At 49.9% G+C, this 25,182-nt stretch overlaps 1 protein-coding gene across 2 annotated transcripts; it reads left to right on the top strand.

Moving 5' to 3' along the window:
- Window positions 1-981: 981 nt before the first annotated feature.
- Ctcfl (CCCTC-binding factor like) lies at window positions 982-23,462 on the top strand. Of its 2 annotated transcripts, none has more exons than XM_021156087.2 (11): window positions 982-1,219; window positions 1,709-2,247; window positions 3,048-3,270; window positions 6,791-6,961; window positions 8,131-8,264; window positions 12,371-12,491; window positions 12,807-12,956; window positions 14,687-14,847; window positions 17,890-18,072; window positions 21,647-21,767; window positions 22,317-23,462. In XM_021156087.2, the coding sequence occupies exons 2-11, from the start codon at window positions 1,720-1,722 to the stop codon at window positions 22,430-22,432; spliced, it is 1,908 nt and encodes a 635-aa protein (XP_021011746.1). In that variant the 5' UTR covers window positions 982-1,219; window positions 1,709-1,719; the 3' UTR covers window positions 22,433-23,462. The 2 variants fall into 2 exon arrangements, with proteins under 2 accessions (XP_021011746.1, XP_021011745.1); XM_021156086.2 differs by having other exon boundaries at window positions 22,287-23,462.
- The last annotated feature ends 1,720 nt before the right edge of the window (window positions 23,463-25,182 follow it).

Raw genomic sequence — 25,182 nt, 5'->3', positions numbered from 1 at the left:
TGCCTCCTGCCTCCTGCCTCCTGCCTCCTGCCTCCTGCCTCCTGCCTCCTGCCTCCTGCCTCCTGCCTCCTGCCTCCTGCCTCCTGCCTCTCCTCTCTGCATCGCTGCCCTGGCTCCACCCACCTGATGGTGCCCTGCAACTGACTGATAGAGGCTGAAGGTAGTTTGAAGATAAACACAAAGTCAAAGACAGCATTCGAAGCCAGCTGATTTTTTTCCCCAATACTCCGACTTTCCAATATTCCAAAACGTCAACGGAACTTTGTTTCCATCGGTCTCCCTTCGGCCTCCCTTGTCCCTTCCGTCTCCCCCTTACAGTTTCTTTACCACTCCTGCACCCACGAGGCTTGTGGGCCTCCAGTTTGCATCGCAAGACTCTTCTCAAACCCCATCCTACCCTCCAGCACCCCCTGCACACAGGCCTCCTCGACTCTTGCAGGGCCTTCCCCTGCAGCACTCTTACCTTGCCGGTCCTCCCAGAGTCTCCAGGTCGGTTCCTCTCCACTTCGTCATCCTTAAGTTACTTCAGCGCCCCTCTGGACCTCTCCTCGACCTTCCTGTCCATCATCCACTGCCATGCCTCCAGCTGCCCCTTCAGGACCACGCCTGTCCATCATCTCCACCGCAGGACTCCAGCGCCCCCTCTGTTCGTCATCTTCCCCGCAGGACTCCAGCGCCCCCTCAGGACTCCATCTCTCCCTCTCTGTCCATCATCTCCTCCGGAAGACTCGAGCGCCCCCTCAGGACTCCATCTCTCCCTCTCTGTCCATCATCTCCTCCGGAAGACTCGAGCGTCCCCTCAGGACTCCATCTCTCTGTGTGTGTCCATCATCCCCTCCATGACTCCAGCGCCCCCTCAGGACTCCATCTCTCCCTCTCTGTCCATCATCTGCCCCAGGATTACAGTGCCCCACCCCCCAAGACTCCACAACTCTGTCCCTCATCCTTCAGGACTCCACCCACTCCCAGGATTCCATCTTTTCTTCTCTGTCCATCATTCCCCCCGAGGACTCCAGCGCCCTCTTGGGGTCCTGGGACCCTTACTCCACTCCTCCATCTCCACCATCTTCCTCTCCTTGGCTCCACCCCTTTCCCGCCAGCACCTGCGCAGGGCTCTCGTAGAGGGAGGTGGTGGCAGCAGCTGCTGCACGAAGAGCAACTTAGCACGAGGTGACAAGGTGGCGGCCACGCGGTCAACAGTCCAGGCCCTGCCTCTGTGGTGAGGTCCTGGAGTGCCTCTGCCTCCTGGGGAGCACCAGGGAGCATGGGCATGGGTGGGGTGAGGCTGGGCGGGACAGGACGGGCGGGGCGCCGAGCTTAGGAGGCAGGCATGGAGGTTGGTGGGCCGTGTGCACATGGCTGCCAAGCGCCACGAGGCCAAAGAGAGGTTGCTCTGCCCTAAAAACCTCGCGTGTCCCACAGAGTTGGGGGGCTGACCCCGGTTTTGCTCAGCCCTGAACCATGCCAACGCAAACTACCATCCTTCACCATCCCGAGCCCAGCCCGGGACTTAGAATGTTGGAATATCACCTAAGTCCCGTTAGAGATTTTTGCAGGGTATGGGTGTGGGGTTGAGACACGGACTCACTACCGAGTCCAAACTGGCCTGGAATGTTGATCCCATTTTGTGCACCTTGATCAAAGCCCATGTCTACTAGGCCCCAGCACCTCTGCACCCCATAAAGATTGCACGCTCTTTGTCCATCAGGGGTCGTCACCATGGCTGCCGCTGAGGTCCCTGTCCCTTCTGGGCACTTCACCCAGATCAAAGAGCAGAAGTTGAAGCCTGGAGACCTAGAGGAGGAGAAAGAGGAGGACGGGGTACAAAGAGTGGACGCCCAGGAGGGAGCTGTCGAGGAGGTGGAGACCGAGAACAGCTGTCTGCTTCTGGAGGCCAGGGCCCCGGTGGAGAGCGATAGGCGGATCCTGACCCTGCAAACCATGCACCTGGAGTCCCAGGATGTGCACCTACAGGGGCTGGGATGGCTGAGCGTGCCACACTCCGACGAGCTTTCAGGGACGGTACCAGAGGCGGAAGGCATACTGCAGTTGCCATCCGTGCTGTGGCTCGACCCAGAGCCCCAGCTCAACCTTCAGCATTGTGTGACGGTCAGCATCCCGGAAGAGCTGTACCCACCAGAGGAGCTGGAGCTGATACATTTTCACCTGCTGAGAGAGAACGTGCTAATGGCCGAGGAGAACCAAGAGTTAACACCAGACTTGGACGAAAGCACAGCCCTGAAGAAGGTACGGTGCGTCGTTCTTACACACTGATGCCTTGTGGAATAGAGAAAGCGAAAACTGAGTTTTCTTAGATTGAAGCTTTGGGCGATATTATGTATAGACGACATATTTGAAGTTGGAAAATAAAATACAGTAAAATAACAAGACCTTGCCATATATATATGTGTGTGTGTATGTATGTATATATGTGTGTATATATATATGTATATATATACATATATATATACACATTACATATACATGTCTTACCATATATAAATACACATAAATATGTGTGTGTTTAGAGGCTTTTAAAAAGTTGCAGGAAATGATGCTATTAACATAAGGTACATTGTGTTTTTAAAAAAGAAGTATTATGGCCTGGAGATGTAGTTCAGTTGGTGCTTGCCTGGCATGCACAAAGCCTGGGTTTCAACCCTAGCACCTTATAACCCTGGCTTGGTGGTACCCTGCGATTCTCGAATTCAGGAGGTGGAGGCAGGAGGATTAGATGTTTAGGCTCATTCTCAGGTACATGGTGAGTTTGAGACTGGCTCAACTACCTGAGACCCTGCCCCCACTCCCCGAAAAAAAAAAAAAAGCAAAAACAAAACAAACAAACAAAAAACCACCACCAACAAAGACAGAGTCCCCACAGAACCCCAGATGCTGAGTCACCGATAGCTTTCTAGCAAGCGTTTGATGCCCATACGTGGTCTCACATGCCGGCGTCCCCTTCTGTGCTGCGTAGCTTGCCAGAATGAAGAATTTTATCAAACTGTAACTAACAGCGTTGCCTCCGCTTGCTCATTTTGACTTATTAGCCCGAAGAAGATGAAAAGGACCAGCTCCCACCCCAGGGAGAGACAGACAAGAAAGAAGAGAGATTCCTCCTTCTGGAAATGAAACCAAAAGAGGGAAAAGACGAAATTGTTCTGACCATTTCCCATCTAAGCCTAGAAGAACAGCAAGATCCACCAGCGGCAGAGCAGACAAGTGTGCCGAGAGCCAAAGCCGCAAAACCAAAAGCGCGGAGGCAGACCAAGGGTAGGCTGGCCATCCCCAAGACACACTGGGAAGCCCTTGTTTCTCTCCTGGGAGGGTAGCAATTATTGAAGTCTGAAGTGTTGACTTCTAAAAGTTTCTTTCAGAACATCAGGAAGTGGAAGAAATTTTAAACTGATGCTCTGTATTGTAAATCAAATCCCAAAGTGTTTTTCTTTTTTTTTTTAAATTTTATTTTACACTCAGACATTTAAACATTACACACATAAATCTCAGGCCGGGCCCCAGCCTCTGCTTTCTGGCTTGAAATTCCTTGTGAGTGTTCAGTGAGGTAATTACAGACCAGGGCAGCAAGCTCTGTACAAGAGCTGGGGCTTAGGGAATAAGACCAGAGCGTCCTTCCTGTAGAAGGCTAGAAAAGAGGACCAGCAAAAGAGGGGGTCAGAAAGAAAGACAGAATCAGACTGAAGGCCAGGAAGGCGAGCCAGGCTGGAGACTACTGTGTGGAACGAAGCCAGGCTAGGGTCTGGGATGGAGGGTCAAGACAGCAGGAGCAGTGACTGACCTTCATGTGTGCATGGACGTCGGCAGCCCTGTTAGGGAATCTTAGTGGTGGGCACTCAGAGATAGGGAGGGGCCGGCGAGGCTCTGTGGAGGCCCCACTCTCATATTGCAATAGACAGCATCCTAGCAGCCCACAGGAAACGTTTGACTCTCACGGTGGTTTAGTAGGCTGCTCTTTCAAAGTAATTTCTCACTTATTTAAATGGAGACATTCTATCCTATTATCTCAATTTCTAGGTGACTTTTAAAAAGTTCTCTCTGACTGGGAAGTGGCTCAGTGGCTCAGCGCTTTCTCAGCATGCATGAGACCCTGGATTCCTTCCCCAGTCCAGCCAGAATAAAAAACAAACAAACAAACAAACAAAAACGAACAAACAAGCAAAATACACCACTAAAAGCCACCTTTCTCCTCGAGTAGCCAATGGCCAGGGTAGGGAAGGAGGCGACTCGGTTTATAAGGGGACCAGCCAGCGTTGCAGCGCTTCAATCCCCTGTCCGTGGTCAGAGCCCCCCTGTAGGTTTTCAATCCCCTGTCCGTGGTCAGAGCCCCCCTGTAGGTTTTCAATCCCCTGTCCGTGGTCAGAGCCCCCCTGTAGATTTTGCCTCTGGCGGTGGAGAATTTGACGCTTTGCCTTATGGTAATGACACAGAACAGTCAGTCAAGAGGCTGAAGCCCCAAATCTCCCTCCTAGCTTATTTTTTTCAGTTTTTAATATAGTTGCAATCCTATGCAACCATTAGCACGCTAATTCCAAAGCATTTTTATCACCCTGTCTCTTCCACCTTCGTACTTTCCATCCCTGGCCTCCACGCCCTGGGAACCAGCAGTATACTTTTTTTTTTAATATGGACGTTTGGACTCATATGTCCATAATAATACTTTTCAACCATGTGCTCTCTGGCTCTTTATTCTTTTGCTTAGTATAGTTCCAGGGTTCATCCATACGGTAGCATATATGAGCATTTTCTTTTTCACAGCTGCCTAATATTCTACTGTATGGACATACCACAGTTACTTATTCATCCCTCCTTTGCTGGATGTTGAGGTGGTTCCTACCCTTTGGCTGTTATGAATGGTTTTGCTATGGCTAGTTATGTACTGTAGTTTCGGGGACTGGACATATGCAGTGGAATTGATGGATTATTTCTTTGTCCCATGTTTAACTCGCGTGTGTGTGCGTGTGCCTGTGTGTGTGCATGCCCATGAGTGCATGTGGAGACCCCACAGGGAGAGGCCTTAGACTATTCTGCTCTATCACTCTCTACCTTACTTACTCTCTTGGAACCATGCCTCTCTTACTAGGCTGGAGGCCAGCAAACCCCAGCTCCTTCTGTCTCCAATTCCCACAGCACTAGAGTAAAGGCATGCATGACCATGCCTGGCTTCTTACATGGGTGCTGGGGATTTGAACTCAGGTCCTCGTGCTTGCTTAGAAAGCACTCTTCCACACTCTCTCTCCAGCTCCATGCTTAGCTTTCTGAGAAACTGCCAAACAATCTCCACAGCCACCTGCAATGTCCGAGGCTCCTGTCCCCACAGCCTGACCACGTTCTGCTGGTCTGGTCCCAGGTGTGGAGGGGAATCTTGCTACTTTCATGTACGTCTTTCTAATGGGTGTTTTTCCAAGCATGTATTGGCCACCTATGTGTCCTCTGTGGAGAAACACCTTCCCAGCCTTGGCTGCTCCTGGGAGTCTCCTATGGTTATTGTCAGCAAGTTTAGTGTCTTCAAACAGCAGATATGATCCCCTACAAGCTAGAAACTGCCCTCAGCCAGCTCCCCACAAGCTTTGTCAGGCAGTGTTAGCTGAGGCTGCATCCCTTCTTCACGGCTGTGAAAGGATGTCCTCATTTGTCTGTATGGCCTGGCTCTGCCAAAGGGAACATCGGGGATACAGGAAAGGAATGTTTCCAGGTGTGTAGCCACCATCCGTGTGTGGCTGGCGGCACTCAAATGAGGGGCACATTTTGTTTTTGTTTTTAGTTATTTTTGATACAAATTTAAATAGTCACTTGTGGCTGTGGGCTGTGGCTTTGTTCAGCTTCATGCCAGTTTCCCAGAGCTCTCCTGGCTTGGGTGGAGGATTCTGGGAAGGCATTGGGGGCTACGGGGTGGGGGGAGCTTCATTTTACCCAACAGAGAACTTGGGTACCCACTTGGGTCCATGTTTATGGGAGACTTGTTTCTGGGACTCCCTGCTTGGAGAAGACTTTGTCTTCTGACCTCCTTGATCTATACCACACTGTAAATGACAGTTTATTAAGACTGGTTGTTTTGTTTGTTTGTTTCATGATTTCAAGACAGGGTTTCTCTCTGTAGCTTTGGCTGTCCTGGAACTCACTCTGTAGGCCAGGCTGACCTCAAACTTACAGAGATCCTCCTGATTCTGCCTCCTGCATGCTGGGATTTGAGGTGTGAGTCACTGCTGCGTGGCTAAGATTGATTTATTTTTAATTTATGTGTTAAAAATGTATGTATTAGTTGGGCGTGGTGGTGCACGCCTTTAATCCCAGCACTTGGGAGGCAGAGGCAGGTGAATTTCTGAGTTCGAGGCCAGCCTGGTCTACAGAGTGAGTTCCAGGACAGCCAGGGCTACACAGAGAAACCCTGTCTCGAAAAAAAAAACAAAAACAAACAAACAAACAAACAAAAGAATGTATTTCTGTGCACCACCTGTGTGCAGTTCCCATAGTGGCCAGAAGAGGGCATCAGATTCCCTGGAACTGCAGTTACCGGCGTTGGGAGTTGAGGGGAGCACACTGTTGTCTATTGTTAACAACAGGGAGGGTGGGTTAGGGACCTGGACAGCCCTGTGGCAGGAAACAGAAGCTGGGTACTTCTTAACAAGATGTTCTTCATCAAAAACAGAGTGTCCTGAGGTTTTGAGACATCTCATAATCCTCACCAGTACTAGGCTAAGGAAGTCACGTCGGCCTCTGAGGGACTGCTCAAGGGACGATCTTTGCAGCTACACTGGTGTGTGTCTTCTCTCTACAGGAAAACCTCAGACCTTTCAGTGCGACACCTGCCCGTTCACTTCTTCCAAGCTCTCAACTTTCAATCGTCACATCAAAATTCACAGCAATGAGAGGCCACACCTGTGTCACCTGTGCCTGAAGGCCTTCCGGACCGTCACTCTTCTTAGGAACCATGTGAACACCCACACAGGTGAGGTGCCTGGCCGGGGTGGCCTTTTATCACAGACGCACCATAAATCTCAGGGAGGTACAGGGAGCCCCAGCGAGTTCTCTCTTCACCTGGGGCTTTGCTGTCTGGAGAAAATCCCAGAAGCTGAGGAAGGAACTTGCCCAGCCCATGAAGGGAAAGGTCCCAGGTTCCATCCTCAGCACAGAAAAAAAAAAAAAATTGCAGAAGCAGCAACTCAACCATTTAAATAATTTTCCCTTCAGTTCGTGAGTTAAACAGTTTTTTGTCCGTATCCTCTCAGCGTCTGCTCCACTCACTTTCCTTCGCATTGAGGACTAACCGAGGGGTCTCAAGCATGGTAGGCAGGTGCGGCCCCGCTGGCCATCTCCCCAGACCTTTCCTTTTTATTTTCAGAGGTCTGAGTTGCCCTAGCGAGCTTGGAACTTGTGATCCTTCAGTCTCAGTTCCCTGAGCAAGATGAATGATTGTTTTAGGGACCAGCCCAGCCCACCAATCCATCTGTCGATTTCTTATCGTTGTTGGTTCTGGGTTTTGTGGTTTTTTATTGTTTTGTTTGTTTGTTTTTCGAGACAGGGTTTCTCTGTGTAGCCCTGGCTGTCCTGGAACTCACTTTGTAGACCAGGCTGACCTTGAACTCAGAAATCCACCTGCCTCTGCCTCCCGAGTGCTGGGATTAAAGGCGAGCGCCACCACACCCAGCTCTGGTTCTGGTTTTTAATACCAATTTATTAATTAAACCTCATCCTTAGCATCCCTGAAGCATTTGGGTCTCACTCTCCAGCAGGAAGGGGGGTGTTTAGTTTTGCTTGGGTTTTTTTTTTTCTGTTTTGTTTTGGAACTAGGGGTCTCTCGTGCTTGTAGCGCAGGCTGATGTCTAACCACCAGTCCCCCTGCCTTAGCCTTCTGAGCACTGGGGTTACAAGCCTGCCGCACCATCCCCAGCTTAGTTTTTCCCCCACCCCCACCCCCACCCCCAACGCCTTCTTGAGTTTCAGCTAAAAGCACTGACTGTTACCCACACTTCTGTCTCCGTACATCTATGGTATTTATAGTTCAAAGAACTTCTTAATTGCTGAAGCCTTTCAGACTGCCATTTCAAAACTAGAAAGTCACTGGAAGTTTCGCAGTTAAGTCGTGTTTAAAAAGTGTGAACCGTGTGATTTTTCCAGGAACCAGGCCCCACAAGTGCAGGGACTGCGACATGGCGTTTGTCACCAGCGGAGAACTCGTCCGGCACCGGCGTTACAAACACACTTATGAGAAGCCCTTCAAGTGCTCCCTGTGCAAGTACGCCAGCGTTGAGGTGAGCTCCCTTGCGGCCAGCCCTGTACCATAGCGAGAAATCGTTGCTCAGGCAGCGCCGTACACCCTGAGGGACACTAACGTGTTACCCAGCCATTCACCAAAGACACATTTTGAAGTCTATGATAGAAGCTACAGTCATTACCATCTAGCTAATGCCCAGTATCGTGACTCATACTTAACAATCCCAGCACTGTGGCAGGAGGATTGCTGTGAGTTCAAGGTCAGCCTGACCTACACAGTGAACATCAGAAGACAATTTGATGGAGTCCGTTCTCTCTTTCTTGAGGATTAAGCTCAGACCTTGGTTGGCAGCGAGTGCTTTTACCAGCCAAGTCATCTTGCTTCCTCTCAAACAAGATTTATCTGTCTGTATTTCTGTTGTGGATGGAATGCAGGTCACTGAGGGTGGCATAAAAGAGAGAGAGAGAGAGCCGAGTCTCTGCAGCTGGAGTTGTAGCTGTTGGAAGCCACCTGACAGGAGTGCCGGAAATAGAACCTGGGTCCTCTGCAGGGTTTTGCGTGCTCTTAGCTGCAGGGGCTGAAGAGCTGGTCAGCCGTTACGAGGACTGGCTGCTCTTGCAGAGGACCTGGGTTTGGTTCCCAGTGCCCACATGGTTGCTGACAACCAGATGTCTGTAACAGTGAACTGTAGCCAGTTCCTACGGGTCCTATGCCCTCTCTGGCTTCTGGGTCCCAGACATGTATGTGGTGCACGGACATATGGGCAGACAGAGCACTCATATGCACAAGATGAAAATGTAGACACTAAGGAGAGAGCTCTCAGACTTGCTGAAAAGGTCTCTCCAGGATCTTATGTCACAGTTGGGGTCACGAATCAGAATGCCTCCTCTAGCACAGGACTTGGAAATTGGGCCTCAAGCTTTTGAGCTGTGCCTCAACACCACCTTGACAGACAGAGCTACTGGCGTGAAGATATAACCCTGTGCACGTGCGCTGCACGATCACTGATTCGATGGAGTTTAGCTGCGTGCTCTGCTCGTGGCAAACAGGTGTGGTTTGTGTGTTCACGTGCATGTGTGTGTGTTGTATGTGGTACCAGGGTTTGGACCTAGGGCCTTGAACAGCTCTACCTCTGAGCTGTGGCCTCAGCTACGTCTTTTATTCTAAGACAGGGTCTCAGGAAGTGGCTCAGGCTGGCTTTGAACTCACTCTGCAGCCCCCAGCAGGCCTCGAACTTGAAATCCTCCTACCTCAGCTTCCTGAGTAGCTGGTGCGGCCTCCCATCAGTTCTCTCAGAAAGACAAAGGCCGTGTGTGGCAGGCGTCTCCTGGTCAGTTCCATTTTCTAGCAGCCCGTGCCCAAGGTTCCACCATGCCTAAGGTTCCAAGAAGCTGTCTGTGTCCTGTTCGTGAGCCTGGCACAGGAGGGTTAAGCAGAGACTGCTAACAGGAACTAAGCGAAAGGGGACAGAGAACGTTTAAACCCAGTAATGACGCAAGTGTGTTTCATAAATTGGGGCATTTCACAGACAGGTCAGAATTCGATTCCAAGAACCTCTTTCTGCTATGGCTATTTTTAAAAGGCTCTTTTCTATCTGAGGCAAAGGTTGTGAGGGGGGAGAAGGTGTCCGACAAGGAGACATCGAGGCTCTGAGATCCTGCCAAGTGCCAAGTGCAACTCAGGGATGGCCCGTGAGGCGCTGACCATTGTGCAGCACCACCATTTGATGGTGCTTGCTGGCTAACATCAAAATAGGGTGACGAGCTGCACCCTTCCCCCCTTACCCTTGACTCAGGAGCAAGGAAGCGGATTAGACACAACAATTTCTTGTGCTTCTGCACTCTCTTGAGCCCCATTGGGGGCAGGTTAAAAGGCCTGCTTGGGCTCCATCGTGAGCTTAAACCCATGGTCTCAAAATAAAAAGGAGAAAGAGGGCTGGAGATGTAGCTCAGTGGTAGAGCATTTGCTAACCTCAAGAAGCCAGCAGGGATGCCCTGTGTTGCCACCCTGACCTCCTACTGTGTGCCTCGCTGAACCCCGAACCCTCCCGTACAACAGTGTTAAAAATTCTTTTTCTCTCCTTCCTGCAATCCTCATATTATTACTATTTCTCCCCCTGCTTGTTCTTTGGGGTTTTGGTTGGTTGGTTGGTTGGTTAGTTTTGTTTTTTTGTTTGTTGTCTTGGTTTTGGTTTTGCTTTGGGGTATTTGTTGTTGTTGTTGTTGTTGTGAGACAGGGTATCTCTGTGTAGCCCTGGCTGTCCTAGAAGTCACTTTGTAGATCAGGCTGGCCTCGAACTCACCACAACAGCCTGGCTTCTCTATTTCTCCTTTAAAATAAAAAACCAAACTGAGTTTTTCATCTGGAAGCTTCTACTTCACTGGGGCCGTCTCCTGGCCTGGGTGTCCTCCTGCACTCCAGAGAAGCAGCTCCACGGAGCCTTCCTGAGCGTAAGCGGGGTTGGTGTTGCTTCCCAAACCTCTGACCCAATGTAGCTGATGGCCCTGTTCCCCAGGAGACACCAGGAAGGGTTTGCGGTGAGGGTGTGGCATCAGAGAAGCCTGCTGTCACGGGGGATGAGAGGTCCCCCGTGACTTCTACTTAATGGCCTCCAGAGCCTAAGAGAGCTCACTCTCTGCCGCTTAACACTTCCTTCCCTCTTTGCCACTCTTGTGTTTGAGGCAGCATCTCTCGATGTAGCCCTGGCTAGTCCAGCGCTCACATTGTAACCCTGGCTGGCCTGGAGTTCACTCTGTAGACCAGGCTGACCTCAGATTCACAGACCCCCTTGCCTCTGCCTCCCCAGTGAGAAGAGCAGGACCACCATTCAGGGAGTTAAGGCAGCAGGATTGCTCGCTGCACGTCTGAGGCCAGCCTCAGCTACAAAGTGAGCCCCTGTCTCAGAAGAAATGGCTCAGGGGTTAAAAGCACTGGCTGACTTTCCAGAGGTCCTGAGTTCAATTTCCAGCAACCACATGGTGGCTCACAACCATCTGTAAAGGGATCTGATGCCCTCTTCTGGCGTGTCTGAAGACAGCTACAGTGTACTCATATACATTAAATAAATCTTTATATATATATATATATATATATATATATATATATATATATATATATATATATATATTAAAAGAAGCCAGTAGCCCACAGAACCACACTTGGTGGCAAGGGGTTCGTCTGTCTTGAACCCAGTTAGCAGAGGACTGGTGAGGACTCTGAACTCTGGGTGCTTCACGGGTGACTCTCCATTAGCTAATGGTTCAGGTTTCCACTTCAGAAGGCTTTTCCGGATTGCGTGTTTGCAAGTGGTTTAAACTTTACTGCTGTGAGCGAGCGGACCAGGCCTTGGAAATAAAGATAGAAACACACACAGCACTGACTGAGCAGAGAGCTCTGCTTCCGTTTGTAGAAGTGGCATTTAGCATGAAAGTCCCTCAACCATTGCTCGTTAACCCCAAAGGACCTTGTGCACACAGCTAGTGACAAAGTTTATCACCAGCAGATTGGGCAGTTCTGTTTTATGAGACACCCTGATACTAAGGTCTAGTTAACTTAAGTTTTTCCTTTTCCTGTTTTGAGATATGGTCTCTGCAGTCCAGGCTAGCCTTGGGATCACTGTATGGCCCAGGGAATTCTCAGACTTGCAGCAATTCTCCTGCCTTAACTTCCCCAAAGTTTGAAATTGCAGGCCTGGGGCTGGAGAGATGGCTCAGTGGTTAAGAGCACCGACTGCTCTTCTGAAGGTCCTGAGTTCAAATCCCAGCAACCACATGGTGGCTCACAACCATCCGTAATGAGATTTGAAGTCCTCTTCTGGTGCATCTGAAGATAGCTACAATGTACTTAGATGTAATAATAAATAAATCTTTAAAAAAAAAAAGAAATTGCAGGCCTGTGCTATCGTACCTAGGCTTTTTTTTTTCTGGGAATTTTGGGGGGCAGTGGAGAGGGAACGGTGTCTGAGACAAGGTCTCCTGATATAACCTCAGATGGGACCTGGACTATAACAATCCTCCTGCCTCAGCTTCCTGAGTGCCGTAGTTGCAGGCATGAGCCGCCATGCCAACGTCTCGTCTCTCATATGGAGCTGGTCAGCTGGAGCCCTGACCACCCATCACGATAACCCTCTTCCACATGTCCTAGGCAAGCAAGATGAAGCGTCACATCCGCTCACACACAGGTGAGCGTCCCTTCCAGTGCTGCCAGTGTGCTTACGCCAGCAGGGACTCCTACAAGCTGAAGCGCCACATGAGGACACACTCAGGTGAGGGCTATGCACCCGCTCAGTTGGTTTATCATCTGAAGACCGTGCATGAACGGTCTCCTCTCCACAGACACCCTCAGGCTCCCACTCCGAGCTGGTGAGGGGCCGCCTGTGTCAGAGAATTCTGTAGCTGGGGCCCTGCGACGCTGCTGTCTGGCTGGCTTGCCTTTCTGTTCCTACCTTTGAAGCTAAAGCTTTAGCCTACAAAAAAGCACTGCTTGGGAGAGAAGCCCCAGCACAGCATCCCTGGGACTGGCCGGGGCTCACGGGGAAGCCGTACTCCAGAGAGTCAGTTGCTTGCTGTTTGTGTGACAGGTGAGAAGCCGTATGAATGCCCCACCTGTCACGTCCGGTTCACCCAGAGAGGGACCATGAAAATCCATATGGCACAGAAGCACGGAGAGAATGTGCCCAAATACGAGTGTCCCCACTGTGCCACCATCATCGCGAGGAAGAATGACCTGCGTGAGTGTCCCCTCTAACCTGTCCCCTCAGTCTGAAAATCTGCAGAGCCAGCCTTCCGACTCCTGTAGGGCCTGGAAAACTTTTCTAGAGATGTTTTTACAGAGGTCCTGTAGCACCCTCTGGTGGCTGATCTTAGTAAGTGCGGTTCAGAAGCTGGCCAGCCTAGTCCTGCCACGGGCAGGTCCACAGAAGGTTTGATCAAATCCGCGGGTGTTGTTTTATCTCACGTTGAACTTGCTCTTACAGGTAAGGACACTGAGACTTGGGAGACACGGAGACTTTTTCTGCTAGGGACAGCGGTCCTGATGATCTGAGTGTCACAAGGCAACTGTGCAACTGCATCCGAAGTTCAGCTCTGTCCCTGTCCCTTCCTCAGCCTGCCCTTTGCACACCCTGCTGGGAGCTGAGGGTATAGAGGAGAAACTGAGACAGGGTTCTCCCTGAGAAACTTGCTTCAGTAAGAGGCAGCCTTCAGTAAGATACAAAGTCTGCCTTCTCCTGTGGGGAGCCCTTGTGACACAGGACTTTCTGGAGGAGACCTGCAGGAGTGACTCTGTGCTTGCACTTGGGAGCCTGCAGAGAGGGGAGGGCAGCCTTTGGTATAGAAGGAGGGAGATGGTGTGGACAGGGAGTTTGGAGGGCAGGGAGTTACGGAGGGCTGAATTTATTTAGGGCAAGGAGCTATCAAGGGCAGAGAGTTGGCAGAGGGAGCCCTTAGATCTCTGTGACCTCCCTACTCCTCCCTCCCTTTCTTCCTCCTCCCTCCCTTTCTTCCTCCTCCCTCCCTTTCTTCCTCCTCCCTCCCTTTCTTCCTCCTCCCTCCCTTTCTTCCTCCTCCCTCCCTTCCCCCTCCCTCTCCCCTCCTCCCTCCCTTCCTCCCTCCTCCATCTCTCTCTCCAAAATTATGTTACAAGAGAGACAGTAAAAGTGTCTGCAAAAATAAAAGTCCAACCAGTTGCCTTGGAAAATTCCAGAGATTTTAGAAATATTCAATTGTTTGCCCAATCTCACCTAGCAGCTGAAATACTCTGCCATGCTTCTGTGGTTCCTGAAGTACCATGAAGCGCTGCCCACTGCGGTCTGTTAGGACCAAAGGACAGCTAGCCAGTAGCCAAGAACAGCCTGTCTGTCACAGGCCAGAGGCAACCTCTGCAGCCCCTGCAGGGGTGCTGTGGAGATCCTGGCTCTCCTAAGAATAAGGTGGTCTGCCATCTCTGAGTCTAATATGGGGTACAGGCTGCTCCTCCAGGATACTGGTGTGTCCTTTGATCAGCATCATACAGTACCACGTGCACACCAGGCCTGAGGGTTAGCCGCATAAAGAGCTTCCTATAGGGAACTTAACATTGCTCAGGTCATGGGACAAGGGGGGTTAGACCCCCAGCAGGACAACAGTCATGGTTGTTACAGAAGACCCCCTCAGCCCTGGTTCAAACCCCCTACAAGGTGCTAGGGTTCTCAACACTCATGGCTGACTCTGTAGCTTTGAACAGATCTTAGACTGAGCCCTCTGCTTAGCTCCTTCACAGCAGTGGTGCTCACGGGGACGTTTATGCCATTGGAGTACGCAGGCAGTCTGCCATCTCTGAGGGAGGCGAGCTAGTGTGGTGGGGGAGCCCTGAGGTGCTGAAGACATCCTGTAGTGCCCAGAACTTCCCACCACACCAGAGAAGTCCCTGAGCACCCGTGGAGCCACAGGTCAGCGGCGGCGTCTCCTGCGGTTCTCACAGGTGTCCATCTGCGTAACCTGCACAGCCATAGCCCAGAGGAGATGAAGTGCCGATACTGTCCCGCCGGCTTCCATGAGCGCTATGCCCTCATTCAGCACCAGAGGACCCACAAGAACGAGAAGAAGTTCAAGTGCAAGCAGTGCGATTACGCGTGCAAGCAGGTACCGTGTCGCCGTGACTGCTCACGCACGCATGCAGGCAAGCTGTGTGAGGCAGGTGTGTGAGTGGGTGGGAGATCCGGGAAGCAGTCCTCCTTAAGGAAGAGGCCAGGGGCTGCAGAGACGCTTCCGCTCTTAAGAGCAGTTGCTGATCCTGCAAACCCACGTGGTGGTTAATAACTCCCCATAACGTGAAGTAACTCTAGTTGCAAGGGATCCGAAGCCCTTGTCTGACTTCCTTGGGCACCAGGTACACATACACGTGGTGCATGTATGTGCAAGCAAGCAAAACGCTCATACGTATTAAAGTAAAATATAAGTAAATGAATTTTTAAAAGAATGGAAAGAAGGAAGCTAGAGGCTGGGGAGCTCTAAGAGTCCAAGAGTTAAGAATGATTGCTAGTCCCATGAGGGCTGCAATTTGAATGCCAGCACCCATGTTGGGTGGCAGTCGGCCAGTTCCAGGGAATCCAGTGTATTTTCAGAGCTCCGTGAGCACACACACACACATGCACACACACAGAGACACACAGACACACACACTCACACACACACACACACATGCACACACACAGAGACACACAGACACACACACTCACACACACATACACACATATGCACATGCACACACACACCTACACATACACACACATACACACATATGCACATGCACACGCACATGCACACACACACCTACACATACACACACACATACACACATATGCACATGCACACGCACCTACACACACACTCACGCACATGCACACACACAGAGACACACAGACACACACACACACACCACAGGCCATCAGCTGGAGCTGCAGAGAGGGCTGAAATCCTCACCACACTCAGGCCCCCACACAAGCCAGGACAGCATCCAAAAGGTGCCAGAGTGGTCTACCTTCTCCCTAGTGGGTATCTGCTGTCAGGGCGGTGGTGTGTCTTTGCCCTAACTCTGGCATTGACACCCTACAAGATCAGACTGGGCATGGATGTGGTCCTTCATGCCTGGAAGCCAAATCAAAGGGCATGTCACTCAAGAATGTCTGAAGGGCCGTGAGATGGCTCGGCAAGTAAGTGCCCCCTCAGCCAGTGAGGTATGCCAGCAAGCTTGATGTCCTGGGTTCCAGTCCCCAAACCCAAGCAAGGGTGGAAAGGGAGAGCCAACTCCACAGAGATATCCTCTGACTCCACACATGAGCTGCTCCCACACACCATACACACACAATGATGAATAACGTCAAATGTCCTCAGCGATGCTCTCAAGGTTGTTACCTTAGTAAATCTTGAGCCAACAGTCTGTAATGTCCTGTGGGGGGAGAAAGAGGCTGTGACCAGCACCTCCCCTGCCTTCTGCAGCCCAGGGAGTGGGAAAATTTGAGTTGCCAGCTCTACCTACCTTTTCTTTATTTTTTTTTAAAGATTTTATTTATTTATTTATTTATTTATTTATTTATTTATTTATTTATTTATTTATTTTGAGAACACTGTCTTCAGACACACGAGAAGAGGGCATCAGATCCCATTACAGATGGTTGTAAGTCACCATGTAGTTGCTGGGATTTGAACTCAGGACCTCTGGAAGAGAAGTCAGTGCTCTGAACCGCTGAGCCATCTCTCCAGCCCTCTACCCACTTTTTCACAGTTGCCGCTTTCATATTGAACAAGTCCTCGGCAGACAGACTCTGCACGCAGTGATAAGCACTCGGGCGCCATTTTCTTGACAACTGGACGGCACAGTGAGAAGTTCAGGGGACTCCTGTTGCCATCGATAAAACTTTACCTCTCAAAAGAAAACTAGAGTTCAGAATTTGGAAATGTTGCCATCGCTGCGCTGAACTTGGCAGCTCTCTGGCCTTTGAGTCTCCCAGTCACATCACACGATATCTAGGAAGCAGGCTCTCATCTGACTGTGGGATGAACAGTGCCCAAGTCCAGAGCTCAGCACTGGGTCTCTTTCCCATGACTTCCCCACCATACATTTTGAGATACACTCGAGATCCTGTAGTTCTGTGAGACTCTGGTGTTTGGATCCCCAAGACCCCTGGGATGATGTGTCCCTGTAACCTCAGCTCTGGGAGGAAAGAGACAGGGACTTGGGACTCTCTATCCAGCTAATTTAATCACAGAACTACAGTGAAGCATTATATCCACTGAGCCAGCTCCCCAGCCCCCCAGCCCCCCAGCCCCCCAGCCCCCCAGCTCCCCAACCCCCCTGCCCCCAGCTCCCCAGGCCCCCAGCTCCCTCTGAGTCTTTTTTTTTTTAGCATGTCTGCACTCCTGGGTTCTCATATACTGAACAAACACCCCACAGATCAGGGAGAACAGAGGCAGGCTTCTCTTGAGTTCCCTGAAGAGGGTTTCAGACCCATCAGGAAAAGTATGGAGCCCCAAACCCTCCAGCCCAGCCGGCACTGGAACCTTAGGATGAGGAGTTAGTTCTAAATGTGCTGATTTTCTTTTAGCTTTTCAGAGTGTTTGTTAGTTCCTCGCTTTGGGTTTCTCACAGTGATCACGGCTACACCCCACCCACATACACAAAAGCACTTGCAGTGTGTGGCGCCATCTCAGTGTGGCTCGATGCTTGGTCACTGTCTCACCAGCAGACACCAGCGGCAGGATTTCCCACTCTCCGTCTTTCCAAGTGTAGGCTACGTGACTCCCAGTTGCCCAAAACTCTGGCTTCAGGGGCTCTGACACCTTCTTCTAGCCTCCTCTGGTAGCCCGACCCAGGTCTATGTGCACACACATACACACTCACACACAATAATACAAATTAATTGATTGATAAAGAATTAGGAAATAAAACAAATCTTCAAAGTATGGACCATAGAGAACTTTTTTGGGGGTTTCCTAAGTGGGTCTCTTGTAAACCAGGCTGGCTTCGAATGCATGTGTAGGGAAAGATGACCCTGACCCCTTGTGTGCAGCAGGACCTGGCTCTGAGGAGGGCCACAGCACTCCTGAGGGGGGACGCATGATAATGACAGATGGTTCTAAGGAACTCTTCCACCCTATGTCAGCTATGTCCCCGCTCTCCCGCAGGAGCGATGCTTGAAGGCACACATGCGCATGCACACAGGAGAGAAGCCCTTCTCCTGCCTGGCCTGCAACAAGCACTTCCAACAGAAGCAACTACTGACTGTGCACCTGAGGAAGTACCATGACCCGAACTTCGTCCCCAATCTGCACCTGTGCCTCAAGTGTGATAAACGTTTCTCCCGCTGGGTAAGCATCCATCGGCCTCAGAGGCTGCCAGGACTTCAAACAGTGACCACCTCCTCTGCGGACGGTTTCTGCTAGTCTTTGGATGGGGAAAACTCACTCATTTTATAAATCCACACTCTCCCTCCAAGGGCCAAAGGGAACCCCATACACACAGCCTTTGGGGGATAGAACCCGAACCAGGTACCGTACCAGGCAAGCACTGCACCGGGCCCCCTATCTTTTATTTTGAGACCAGCTCTAGCTAAATTGTCCATCCTGGCCTTAAACTTGTGCTGGAGTAGCCTCCGGAGGAGCTGGGATGACCGCCAGGCCAGGCTCACGTGGCCTGCCAGTGATGTTCTTTGTGGGGTATAAAAGAACCCCATGGTTACTGATTAGGATTCTTTCTGTTTCTAACCTCTTTCATTTTGGTACAACTGCTGATCCATCAGGTCCAGCTCTGGGGGACTCTGGGGCAGATTGTCCACACATGCTGAAAACCGTTCAGGGAGTTCTCTGACTCCCGAGAGAACCGAGCTCTTTGTTTCCGACTTTTGAAATAGGAACTCATGCTGTAGCCCCCGGTAGCTTCTGGGTAGACCAAGCTGGCTTCAAACTCATAGAGATTCACCTGCCTCTGCCTCCTAAATGTAGGGAGTAAAGGTTTGTGTGCCACAGGCTGGGTGCAGCCTGGCTTGTACAGTATGACAGTTGACAACTGTCTGCGAGCTAAACAGAGATGTCTTCACGGAGGGATTCCATTCCCAGGCGTTTCCAGGGTGCGAAATCAGGCTACGGATTCACATTCATTTTAGATTCTGTCAGTTGGTGTATTCCTTTTTCCATTTCTGCATAACAAATTACTTCCAAATGCCAGGGCTTAACAAAAAGTATCATGTCACGGAGTGGGTAAGTCTGGAATGGCGGAGCAGGGTGGCTGAGTGGCTCTGGCTGTTAAACATTAAAGTGCAGCTGGGTACTTGAATCCAGTTTAGCTTTAGGTTAAGAGAAACGTCTCAGGTGTGTGCCTCAAGGGCGAGGCAGGAGCGGAGTTTGCATAAGAAGTTCTGGTAAAAGAGTCATCAACGCCATGGTCAGACAGACAGACAGCAGCACACCATGGTCAGACAGACAGCAGCATGCCCTGGTCAGACAGACAGCAGCAAACCATGGTCAGACAGATAGCAGCAAACCATGGTCAGACAGACAGCAGCATGGGATCTGATAAGGAAGAGTAGGGCCCTTTATAGGTCTCAGAGAAAGAGGGGCTTTTACAATAGGAGCCTTTGGCCAGGTTTCTCTAATGTAGAGGGGAGGGGCATGTCTAATAGGTGTCCCAAACGCACACTGCTGGTCCTTTAGTGTCAGGCTCTCTGTAGGGTGTCTTTCTCTGTGGCAGCAAGGAGTTTCAAGATCAACTAGGGCTATAGATCAGCAACTTAAGCCACTGCCTGATCTGGGATCTTTCTCTGGAGTCCTGGCACCAGGAGCCTGGTCCAGATGCACATCCTTGCTCCCTGGCAGGATGCTGGTGAGGGGTGGGAGACTGCAGGCAAGTGTGCCCTGATTTGTCCCAATCTGTCAACCTAAGCATATTCACAGGTTATCTGCTTACGAGCACACACATCAGTTTGTCTCCGTATCTGAATGTCACCGCCAGCAGTGGTGGCCCTAGTGCTGACCCAGGTGACATCTCCGAGGTTCCTTCTATCCCAGCTCAGAGATTTGTCACGTACCACTGTCTCTGTGTCCTGAAGAGTCTAAATATGCCGCACTTAGCATCCTTGGCGTGATCCTTTCGGAGGCTGGCAGGCCTGTATTTGTGTGTATTAACTCAGCATATACATCAGGGGTTCCCAGCCCTAATCTTTATTCATGGCAGGCAGGTCAGTCGCTGCTTCCTACATTGCTTGGGGAAGCAGCCTATGGCTTGTCTCGGGTGCTCAGAGGAGTCCTGAACACACCATGTACACGACTGAAAACAAGCTACTATGCAAAACCGGGACCCGCACATTTTCTCCGTCAGCAGTGTGAGAACTCACGTCTTCTCAGGCAGCGTCTGCTACGGCGTCACAGCAGACATGGGTAGGCCACTTACGAACGAATCTGTTGGGGGAAAGAATGACCTCAGTGTCCCCCTCAAGGACATCCCAGCAAAGTTCCCCAAGTTGCTTTTGGTCATGTTATGGATGGCAGCAATAGAAACCCTAAGACAGATACCAAGTTAGGGCAGCATGGCTTTAAGGAAGAGAGGCAGTACATGTGACCCAGGCAATGGGAAAAAGAAAAAAAAAAAATTAAGCAAAGAAGGCATTCCACGCTCTCACGGCAAGGAGCAGGGCAAGTCCTTTTGTGCAAAGCATGAACTCGAACCTAAACTGGGCTAGCAAGCCCATTCAGCCAAAATGGGTTCTGTCTCTTACACCTGACTGTCTTAGTTCTGGCTCCCGCTTAGCTGGGTTTACAGACATGATCCATCACCACGCCCAGCCGTCCTTTCTGAGTCCTGGTGTGGTTCAAACACGAGGCCTATGTCCTGCACTTAGGACATAGTACAGGAGAGCAGCCAGGTGAGAGGCCCCCATAGCCTAGAAATCGATGGGGCACTGAGTTTCTAGTTCACTGGTAGGCCTCGTTTTACTGAGTGTAAGCATCGTGGGAAGGTTAAGTTTACCTTTGTCTTCTCTTTGATGGCTCTTATTTTAAAAATTAAAACAAGCTAGCTTTTGGCTAGACTTAGTTATAAGAGGGAGGTTACCCTTTAAAAAAAATCACTGGCGGGGTGAGGGGACGGCTCAGTGGTTAAGAGCACTGTCTATCCTTTCAGAGGACCAGAGTTCAATTCTCACCACCTACATAGCAGCTCACACCTGGCTGTATTTCCAATTCCAGGGGACCTGGCACTTTGACAGACATACAAGCAGGCAAAACAGCAGTGCACACACACACACACACATATATGTGTGTGTGTGTGTGTGTGTGTATATATATATATATATATATATATATATATATATATATATATATATAGTATACACATATACATATATATATATACTCGGCAGTGAAGAGCATGTGTTACTTTGTAAAGGACCTACCTTTGGTTCCCAGTACCCACATCAGATGGCTCACAACCATACGCTACTTCAGCTCCAGGGTATCTGATGCCCACTTCTGGCCTCCAGAGACACCTTCATCCAGGTATAAATACCTATACACACACACACACACACACACACACACACACACACATACACACACACACAAAAGGTCATTTAGTTTGTGTTTGTTTTTTGTTTGGGGCCCAAAATCTAAAAGGTGCACTTTGCCCACTGTCTTTCTGAAGGCCACCTTTTAAAATATACGTAATTACCGATGTATCTTGTGGTGAATCATAGGGTGCAGCATGCCACGGGGCACACATGCAGAAATCAGAGCAGGACTTACAGGAGTGACCCCTCCTCCCATTACATGGGTCCTCAGGCACCCACTCGGGGCCAGCAGACAAGTACCTCTCTCTCCCTGCTGAGTTGCCTTGTGCAGACTGCACATGGGGACACTGATGTTCACTGGGGGCCCGTGTCACCTTCCACAGAGTAACCTGCAGAGACACAGAAAGAAGTGTGACCCGGAGCATGAGACGTTGGCCCCCAACAAGGACAGGAGACCAGTGACAAGGACACAGGCCTCGGAGGGAGAAGCAGGACACGAGGAAGGTATGTCCCTTAGGACCACTTTGCTTTAACCTGGCGGTGTTCTCGACCCCATCTCCTATCCCCCCAACCCCTGCTGTTAACCCCAGCCAGAGAGTCAGTGAGAATGGGGGACAGGTGGGTCACTGGAGGGGTTGGCCACCTTAATCAAAATGGCTTCATGACAATCATATCTCTGCACACACTCACCCCTCAAACTCGGATCAAGTACTTGCCTGCTGAGCCACTTCCGGGGTCATGTCTGGTGGTATTTTTGCTTCCCACATCTGAAGAGAAGCATGCCACAGCCATCTCATGGGTGAGAAGCTGCTGGTCTTTGGTACCTGCGGTGCCCCCACAAAAGAGCCCTGCCTAGAAGCAGGGAGACTTGACCACCAGAGCTTGAGAATCAGGTTGTGTTTCTGGGGTACCTACAGCAGGGCTCCAACAGCAGCGACTGTCTTCAATATATACTTTCTGGTTCCTCCATCTGTGTGCCTTGTCTTTCTCTCACGTCTTCTCTCTCTGTCTCTTTTCCCCAAGATGTTGCCACCCTGGAGAGCGCCACCTCAGGGGAGCCTCAGTGCCCTGGGGAGCAGGCTCTGGGCCACCAAGGAGAAGCAGCGGGGAGCCAGAGCCCAGATCAAGGCCTTACCTGCGAGATGATCTTTAACATGATGGATAAGTGAGCAGCTGTGCCTCTCTGTGCTGTGGCCACTGGGGGAAGAAACCAGTTAGAAATACGTTCCCAGACACAACACAGTGTTCCCAGAGTTTGAGATAATGTGTAGAAATGTTTGAGAGAAGGAAAAAAAAAAACCCTGCAGCTATTTCCAAAGCCTTGAGTCAGAGCTTGGAGTGAAGATGCACATCTCTGGGCCCTGGCAGGTGCCCAGCGTGAGTCAGGGACAGATTCTAGGTGATATGTATGTCCACGGGGGCTCAGACCAGTTAACACATTGGTGGTCAGATTTTGAGTTGTTGTACCCACCCTCGATATTTCTCTCTCTCTCTCTCTCTCTCTCTTTTTTTTTTTTTTTTTTGGTTTTTCGAGACAGGGTTTCTCTGTGTAGTCTTGGCTGTCCTGGAACTCACTTTGTAGACCAGGCTGGCCTCGAACTCAGAAATCCGCCTGCCTCTGCCTCTGATTAAAGGCGTGTACCACCACACCCGGCTGATATTTCTGATACTATGATTTTAAGCACTAAAATGAATTGTATAATTTTTTTTAAATGCCAATGAATTTTCCATGACATTTAAAGCTACCACGATGCTTTCAATGAATTCTAAAGTCAACCCGAGGATCTTAGTGCTGCGGAAAGATGAATTGGCAGAAACAATACTCATTTAACTAGAAAAAAAAATATATATATCATAGCTCTTTCTTTGGCATAGAGCAAGGCTCACCTTTAGTTTTTGCCCCTCCTCCCCCATCTTGTAGGCCTGTGGGTTGAACCCAGGGCTTGGCACAAGTTAGACAAGTGCCCCACCACCATGCCATACCCCCAGCCCCCACACAACTTCAAAAAAAATTAAATTATCCAGGCTGGATTTGAACTCATTCTGTAGCCCAACTGCACTTGAAACTATCCATTCTCCTGCCTCCATCTTGCAGGAATGACGAGCCTTTACCACCAGGCCAGGCTTGTCTTCTCTTGAATTGTTGTCTTCACCCGCTATAAAATTACACTGGCATTGTTGCAAGCATTGGTTTTGTTCCTTAGCTGGGTGTGATGTGGGTCACACCTGTCTTGAGGGTGGGGAGTTCAAGGACATCCTCAGCTACATAGCAAACTCCAGGCCAGCCTGGGCTACATGAAACTGTCTCTCAAAAAAAAGGAATATATCTATATGATTTCTCAGTATTTAAGTTTCTGATCCTTTTGCTAAAAAGTATTTCATTAACATTTTTTAAATGATTGGCTGTGAGAAGAGACCAGGAAGTTTGATAATGAAATGTGCATTTGTGAAGAATTTGATTTTTTTTTTTAATTCTCGTTATCTAGAGAGAATATCTTTTCCCAGCCCTTGCGCTGGCACTCAGTGCCTGAGGTATCGCGGTACGCTGAGATTAGCCAGGGTCTGTTACAGGGACCAGAGCCCCTATCTTTGCTTAGTGCGCTTCATCGCCACGTCTCTGAATTCCCCATAGGCCCCAAGCTCATATGCTTAAAATGTTGATCTGTTCAAAGCACCCCACGCGTGAAGCCACTGTGGTGCAGGCACAGGAACAGTCCCCCAACAGCCGGGCTACAGTGTTCTCTCCTGCTGAAAATGAATTCCATTTACACTGACACGAAACAGGGTTACTCTGTGATCTGTCATCTGTTGTCATTGTGACTTGATTTTTATATTTTCTTTCTTTTTTTTTTTTTGACCGTTGGAAGAACTTTTGCATATTTCAATAAAAATGAAATGGTTTTTAAAAACCCATCTTTGTGATGTGCAAATGGTAGTCTTTTTTCATTCTTGCTGTCCTAGAGATTAAACATGGGGCCTCAGGCATGCTAGGCAGGGCGCCGCCACCCAAGAGACCACAGTCATGCTTAGGCTTCCTGGTCTCTAGGTCTCCCTCAGTGTAGGTCAGGCAGAGCTGGAACTCAGTCCTCACCCCCTGAGTAACCGTGGTTACACCTGCACCAGAAACCCAGATAATTACGGTCTTTAAAATGTCCTGGGAGCCTGGAGAGATGGCTCAGCAGTTAAGAGTACAAACCACTCTTGAAGAGGACCTGGATTGGGCTACCAGCACACATGTTGGGCAGCTCACGACCAACTCTAACTCCAGGAGCTCTGACATTATTATTGTTTTTTAAGGCAGGATTTCTCTGGGCAGTCCTTGCTGTCCTAGAACTCACTGTGTACACCAGGCTGGCCTCTAACTCAGGAGATCCACCTGCCTCTGCTTCCCGAGTGCTGAGGTTAAAGGCGTGTGCTATCATGACCAACTAGTTTAAAAAACAAAAACAAAAAAATAACAAGACAAAACAAAAACCTTTGTTTTTAATGCCTTGTTGGGCCAGTAAGATGGCTCAGTGAGTAAAGGCATTTGCTGGCAAGCCTGATGTCCTGAGTTCGATTCCCATGACCCACATGGGGGAAAGAAAGAATGAACTTCTGCTAAGTTGCCCTTTACTTGTACATAGTGGTGTCATACACACACAGACACACACTCATACACACACACAGACACACACTCATACACACACAGACACACATTCATACACACACACTCATACACACACACAGACACACACATTCATATACACCACACACATACATTCACACACAGACACACATTTACACATTCATACAAACACACTCATACACACACACACAGACACACACATTCATATACACCACACACATACATTCACAGACACACATTTACACATTCATACACACACACTCATACACACACACAGACACACACATTCAT

This window comes from Mus caroli, chromosome 2, assembly GCF_900094665.2.
Source record: "Mus caroli chromosome 2, CAROLI_EIJ_v1.1, whole genome shotgun sequence".
In the NCBI taxonomy this organism is placed as follows: domain Eukaryota; kingdom Metazoa; phylum Chordata; class Mammalia; order Rodentia; family Muridae; genus Mus; species Mus caroli.
This window is presented reverse-complemented; position numbering and strand designations above follow the sequence as displayed.

Coding starts and splice junctions, on each gene's coding strand:
- Ctcfl (XM_021156086.2), top strand. CDS start 1,720: ATGGCTGCCGCTGAGGTCCCTGTCCCTTCTGGGCACTTCACCCAGATC. Junction 3,271..6,790: donor AGCGCGGAGGCAGACCAAGG/GTAGGCTGGCCA, acceptor TTCTCTCTACAG/GAAAACCTCAGACCTTTCAG. Junction 18,073..21,646: donor ATAAACGTTTCTCCCGCTGG/GTAAGCATCCAT, acceptor CACCTTCCACAG/AGTAACCTGCAGAGACACAG.